The sequence below is a fragment of the Nelumbo nucifera genome, chromosome 1 (assembly GCF_055504915.1).
Source record: "Nelumbo nucifera cultivar China Antique chromosome 1, China Antique-T2T, whole genome shotgun sequence".
Classification (NCBI taxonomy): Eukaryota; Viridiplantae; Streptophyta; class Magnoliopsida; order Proteales; family Nelumbonaceae; genus Nelumbo; species Nelumbo nucifera.
This window is the reverse complement of record NC_142649.1, coordinates 136,561,354-136,568,712: the sequence shown is the minus strand read 5'-3', so window position 1 is coordinate 136,568,712 and position 7,359 is coordinate 136,561,354. Positions and strand designations below refer to the sequence as shown.

At 35.2% G+C, this 7,359-nt stretch overlaps 1 protein-coding gene across 1 annotated transcript; it reads left to right on the top strand.

Moving 5' to 3' along the window:
- Positions 1-1,730: 1,730 nt before the first annotated feature.
- LOC104612606 (uncharacterized) lies at positions 1,731-5,512 on the top strand. The gene is made up of 3 exons (XM_010280082.3): positions 1,731-2,048; positions 4,454-4,508; positions 5,117-5,512. Exons 1-3 carry the CDS (start codon positions 1,964-1,966, stop codon positions 5,274-5,276), a joined length of 300 nt encoding a protein of 99 aa, XP_010278384.1. The 5' UTR covers positions 1,731-1,963; the 3' UTR covers positions 5,277-5,512.
- Positions 5,513-7,359: the final 1,847 nt, after the last annotated feature.

Genomic DNA, 7,359 nt, shown 5'->3' with positions numbered 1-7,359 from the left:
AGTGATTTTCTAAAAGTGCTTCCATAAAAGTGCTTTCATAAGTGTTTTTATAAAAGTGCTTTCGTAAAAGTACTTCCATAAAAGTTTTTTTGTAAAAGTGATTTCATAAGTGTTTTTATGTAAAAGTACTTTTGTAAAAGTGCTTTTATTAAAGTGATTTTGTAAAAGTGCTTTTATAAAACTACTTCTGTAAAAGTGCTTTTATAAAACTACTTCTGTAAAAGTGCTTTTATAAAAGTACTTTTGTAAAAATGCTTTCGTAAAAGTATTTTTATGAAAGTGCTTTTGTAAAAATGCTTTTCATAAAATCACTTTTATAAAAGTACTTTTATAATTTTATGTTGTTTTCAGTTTTGATTGATTTCAAATTGGACAAGGGTTTGCCCTCATGATCTGATTATTGAAAATTTGGTTTAGGTCTAATTCAAACCAATAAGAATATGGACCAATTTATTTTAGATTGGCACAATCCAATAATTATAATGGACCATCCAAATCGGATTTTATAAGGTTTGAATCGAATTGGATCCAAACCAAAACCGGTCAATTGACACCCTATATAAATGTAGTATGTATAGCATGTATATATAACATACATGATATATAAGGTATGTATATTAATACATATATAATAACTTTTAAAATGTGTGTATGTGTGTGTTTTTTTATAACTTTGAACATAAAGCTAAATTAAAATTTTAGCTTTAATTAATACCTGGCTCGAGACCAGGCTGGTCTTGGATAGGCCTTAATATTGTTGATACCTTATAAAAACCAGACCCAAGCCCAACATTACCCAACCCATGATCATCCCTAGTAATTATCCAACACCACTACAAACTTGTTGGTTTCATAGTTTGATGATTTGATCATAAACTTGCCAATATTTTTTAAACTTTAACTTAACTTATTTTTTATTTTTTGGCAAAATATCCATTTAAGGTCTTAAGTTATTGATATTACATACTAGTCATAATTAAGGTTCAAAATATCAATATGCCTGATACGCCGGTATGGATGTATCGGGTGAATCAATACCCTTTTCTTTATATTTTATTTATTTTTTTCGAAACAGGTTCAGGGGGGCTGGTTTAGATCTCCTCCACACCTTGAACGATACGTATCGACTAATACGGGTCGATACGTGTCAATACTTTGAACCTTGGTCAAAATAAGTAAGAATATTTATTATGCATTAAATGTCAGTTTATCAGTTGATAAATAAAATTCCAATAAATAGTTCTCCTAAATTTTATAATTTATATCAAGGGGCTATTTGGTTTGCTTCCAAATTCAGAATAGAAATTGGGATCAAAATCACAATCTAAATGATCTATTCTCACAGCGTATTTGGTAGACATGAATTGAAATAAACTGGAATAAGATATCATTCCCAAAAAAGGGGAGAGAAGAGAATGGACATTCCTTTAAATGAGAAATGCTATGGGAATGAGATGATACTGCCCAACCAAACGGTTGGAATCGGATTGTCGGAATGGGCCATTCCGATTCCGATCCAGACCCTACTACTCCCACGAACAAAACGGGCCCAAATTCTCAGCATTTTTATATTACTTTTAATCCCCCAAAGTAATTGTGATTTGTGAATTATGATATTAAGGTTGGGTTGGTTAGGTTAAATCGGCCATGACCCGATCCAACCGGCCAACTGTAGAAGCTGCACCTATTCTTGTCTGTCTTTTTTAAGGCTGCCAACTGTAGAAGCTGCACCTATTCGTGTCTGTCTCCTTGAAGGCTTGAACTAAAACCCTTTTCTTTTTGGTTAGTCGGTCTTGAAGGCTTTGACCTAGGACTCCTGATTCCCAAACTCCCCAACTTCGCTAACTTTGGAAGTTAGGATTTTTCCTTTCTCCACCTCGCTTCTCAACCTGCAAAAGCTGTGTAGGGTTTGTTGCAGAATTAGTTAAAATCTCTGAAAGGCCATACTTTTCGGTAGGACGTCATGGCTAAGAACAAAAACAAGAAGGAGAAAAATGGTGCTGCTCCAATGGACTTCTCAGCGGATGCATCTGGAGATCTCCCTCAAGGTGCATACTTTCTCATTCTGAAGTTTTATTTAGTGCATCCAATTTACATTATTTTTCTTGATTTGAATTTGTGAATTCATCTTAAAGTGCAATCCTATTCAGATTGCAAGGTGGTTTCGTTCGTTTATGTTGAAAAGGCTTAACGTTTTATAGTAGGATTCTTTTGCAATAGACGTGCTTGAAAAACTTGAATTAGAGTTCGTATACATTCCAATTCAAGCTCTCTTGAGTCGCAGTCGAGTAGGTAAGTACCTTCAAAATTTCTCTGGTTTGGTATATCGTCCTAGGAAAGTTTCAAATTATCCGGTAACCAACGATGATATATAAGCTCTAAGTTTCTTCTGATGTGCAAAGATGGCTTAGAAAACACATTCCTTTTTTTTTTTATCAATAGAAAACACATTCCTTCACCAATAAGTTGGGCATTGTTGGCACAAGGCACCTCCATATGTAGACCTATACAAAATCATATACGTAACAATGAAATTGAATCCTAACCACAGTATTCATCCAACTCTAAGGATCAACTTCCGATGCCCATTATACTAGGACCTGCTTTGGGGACAACCTATTTGCTTATAGGCTTTTCATGCAATATCTTCCCTTAATATCTACTGTCTATAATTTACACACTAATGTAAATGATTCATATTTAATATCCGTCACCTTTGTATCTATGAGAGTTTGTTAGTTTTATATTATGATATCTCTTGCTCCTGCTATTATTCATTGAGAGATATATCCTCTTATGGCCCTCTGCTTAGATTGGTAGTAGGGGCGCTATAATTTTCTCTGTACTCTGCAGTTCCTTTTGCAATCTGTTGGGCTGTCTGGAAGGAGAGCAACTATATGTGATAACCTTGAAAGGCCTTTTGGTGTGCACCTTTGTGTGGATGTCAGTAAATTTTTGATGGACTAGTATTTTGTTCTCAATGAGTTCAGATCATTCAAAAATAGGGATTTCCTCTATGACTGTTTAACTATGTTGGGTCTATAAGTGGTATACAGCTCTTTTAGCCGTTGGGCCTCTTCCAAAGAAAAGCACTGAGATTTGGTGAAAAGATCAAGAAAGAGGATATGAAGTCTAAATTGAAGAGCTATTTAAACAAATTTTATGAAGTGTTCTTTTTTTGGTAAATTTATGAGATTATTACATGTCCTGTTGCTTATCATAATTTGTTACGTGCTTCACCAATATGCCAAACCTTAAGACTATAGGAAAGTGTCATGCAAAGCACTTTTACCATTTAGAACTGTAATATACCACCATACATCCGCAGCTGACGTCTCGGTGTCTTCATCCTCGAGGACCTTGACATCTCTCACTCTAGCTGTAGGTAGCCCTTCCCTTTGGCGGCTCTCACAGTCTCACTCTGTTCCAGGTAGACAACTTCCTTGGTGGTTTGACTTAGATAGTAGTTGTGTGACTTTTCCAGAGCTTTATGTCCTTTGACCTCTCACTGTGTCTGTGTGTTTGTTGTATCTGGAAAGAATAGGATAAGACAAATTGAAAGGGAGAAAGCTATAATAGCGAACCTAAAAGATCAAAATTGTGTCCAATTAATTGTAAAGACAGTGTGCATTTGGGACATATGTCTCAGGTATTATTTATATAGATCTTGCACTGAAAGTGACCTCTGCTATGTTCTCAGGCCCAATTGGAGTGGGTGACTTCCTTAGAGCTGAGATATGTGCAGTTATGGAAGGAGCCCGAAAAGCCAAGGAATTGAACATCAAGAAACTTATAATTGAAGGGGATTCAGAGGTGGTGATAGGGTGGCTGACTAAAGATCAAAATGATTTATGGAAGTATAATAATGAGAAGAGGAAATTCAAATGGTTGGTGCGGGAGATGAAAGTTAAGACATGTTGGATTAGAAGATCAGCTAATTCCCTAGCTGACGGTTTAGCAAAACGAGGGGCAGAAAGGGATTCTTTGTTTTGGGCTAAGCTGTAACGTTAGTGTATTTGTATCTTTGTTTTTTCTTTTTTCATTTCTTGAAGTTCTTTGTGACTCTTGGAAGATAAGTGTGTTTATCTTCCACTTGTAAATTTTCTACTGATGAATTAATGAAAGTGTTATTGATCAAAAAAAAAAAAGTGACCTACTTCTAGAAAAATTTGACCTTATCAGGTGAGTGTGTAAACATTCCTTCATTTACATCCTTTAGGAGTTGAAAATTTTTGGGAAATAGCCATATTTATAATCTTTTATTGCAAATATAAGATTCATATGGTAATGTTATTTAAAAGCAGCATTTGTTGCATCCTGATTTTTGGCATTTTGGTGTATCTATAATCTCTAAAAAGAAAGCATGTTCTGCCTAATTTTCTCTCTGGTTGCTCATGCTACTACTTATTGGTTTATTGTGATGGATATCTTTGTAACTATCATTTAAATGCAGCAATGGACACATCAGAGACGAAAGCTACAAACCCAGCATCTGGTGTTCTTAACAGGTCAGTTCTAACTCATATTTGTTTTTATCTTGGTGCACCTGTTATGAAATTTGGCTGAGGATGGTAGGTGGTCTAAGATGAAGCTGAACCTCAACTAGGTACAATTCTGTGACAACGACAGTGGGCAAACCAAACTACTTGAGGCCATATTCTCGTCCTTTGGGATTTGGAAACCATAGATACCATTGTAGTTTCTGGGTGCACAACACAGGCTTTTTTGTTGCATTTATGCTTTTATCATTCTTTGTTACTCCATCCCTCATCCTTTTTAGTCTGGGTAAAGAATGAACTGAATGTAGCATCCAAATTAGTCACATATGAGAAAACATATCTTCTGACTCGTAAGAAGTGAAACTAGTCCTATTAAAAATGTTTAGGTTCTACCTACTCTTAGTTTTATTCTAGGCGGATTTTTTCTCCCTATTCAAAGTTCATCAGTTAGAATGAGAATTCCATAAACTTTTGTTGTACTAATTTTCATGCTGACAAACATGAGAATGTGGGTTCAGATAACCATGATTAACATTGGATGATGGCCCTTGTTTGATGTGCTTTTTTTTTTTCCCGGTTCTTTTTCTGAGCTCTATATTTAATTTTTTATGTTACAGAAAGGTAAAGAAGGCAATACCAATGAAGAGATCAAAGAGCCGTAGAAAGATGAAAGCCATAGAGAAGGCTATATCTCAAATTGAGAAGTCTGAGTCAAAAATCTTGAAGAATGAAAGCAAAATATCAAGAACTCATTCTGCAAAAAAATTATATGAATAAATAACTTTCTCTTACCCAAAAATAGGTAATCTGCAAGTGGAATTTCAGCCCCCTGAAATTTTATGTTTTGTACTCTTAGTAGTTATTCTTTTGGTTTATTGTGTTATGACTGCATGTTTAACTCTTATTAAGCATTATTCTTTGAGCTTAGTGGAATTTATTTCTTGGTTGGGCAACAATGTTGCCCACTTTTTGGCAAAATATGCAATTCAATTTCGTTAAATTATTACTTTGGATACGGCTCTTAGTTTCCTTTAACCAATTTTAACATCTGTAAACTGGAGCTAAGTTCTGGTACTTAGGCTATGTTTGGAAAATAAATGGTTGCTTGTTCAAAGTACTTAATAGTATTTGGGAGGTCTTTTCTCAAACCATTTATACTTATTTTAAGTACTTATTTGTGTTGCCGTGCTTGGTGAGCTACTTATCACTTAATACTTATATTTGTGAAAATAACAATCATAGCCTCAACATTTTCATGCATAGTATCATAAAAACTTGATTTTACTAGTATTCTTGTTATGGGGCTTCAAAACTCATTGAAATGGAGTGTCTAATTGTTCTTGCATGCTGAGAATAATGGAATGGGGGAGGGGGGGGGGGAGAAATTGATACGCTGAAGTTATCTAACAAGAGGGAGAAGGATCTAGAATAAGGAGAAGAGAGAGAGAGAGTTTGTATGTAGAAAAGCCAATGCCAACTCCATTCATTCAGGCTATATTTATATCCTTATTGTGCTACAAACTGGGAGTAGAAATAGGAACTACTGCCCCTTAATCTTAGGAGCTTATCAACAAAAAAACAGAATGCACTTATCTAGGAAACAAAATGCACTTATCTAGGAACAGAATTGAAGACTTATCTAATGCACTTATCTAGGAAACAGAATGCACTTATCTAGGAACAGAATTGAAGACTTATCTATTCTAACAGAATTGATACGCTGAAATTATCTAACAAGAGGGAGAAGGATCTAGAATAAGGAGAAGAGAGAGAGAGAGTTTGTATGTAGAAAAGCCAATGCCAACTCCATTCATTCAGGCTATATTTATAGCCTTATTGTGCTACAAACTGGGAGTAGAAATTGGAACTACTGCCCCTTAATCTTAGGAGCTTATCAACAAAAAAACAGAATGCACTTATCTAGGAAACAAAATGCATTTATCTAGGAACAGAATTGAAGACTTATCTAATGCACTTATCTAGGAAACATAATACACTTATCTAGGAACAGAATTGAAGACTTATCTATTCTAACAGAATTAAAACTGAATGGCTAAGGCTTATTCCAACTAAGAGCTAACATGACTGGGTCTTCTGCACTTTGACCGGGTCTTCGGCTGCTGTGCGCCTAGTGCATGCATGCACATGCACATATCAGAAATCACCCTGGTCATCAAAGCTGAAATTGACCAAAAAATTGGGAAATCTAAGATGGGTGAGGTGTAAAATGTAGAAAAACGACGAAAAAAAGAAAATAAAGAGTTCATAAGGGTTGGGATTGATATGGTGTAGGAACCCACTCGCCATCCTTGCAGGTATGGAGGTTCAAAATGATAGGAAGAGTTTCTATTTGTTTTGAGAAGATGGGGGCAGTTTAGAGACAGGTAAACCGTAAACGCTCTTGTCCTTAAAAAATCGAATAAATACTTAAAAAAACACTCTAGAGTTGCTTATTTCTTTTAAGTACTTAATTCACAAATAAGTACTATCTCTTGGCCTATTGCAAAACACTAATAAGCACTTAACAATACTATAAATACTTAGTTCTCCCAAACAGGGACTTAATGGAATTAGCCCAAGGGATTAAGAAAGAAAACGAAAAACCCAATAGTGGTAGCCACTGTGGTTTGATCGAAGGTTCAAAGTATCGATACAGGTTGATACGCTCTATCGGCATGTCGGCCTGTAATTGTATTGGTATTTTTTTTAGTTTTTATTTATTTTTTTAAACCAGTTCAGAGGGGTCAGTTTAAGGTTCGGTTACCCTCTGAACTAGTGTTTGACCCGATACAACCCCGGGAGCCATCGACACGATATGTATCGGTATGAATACTTTAAACTTTGGTTTGATCTTATTTTT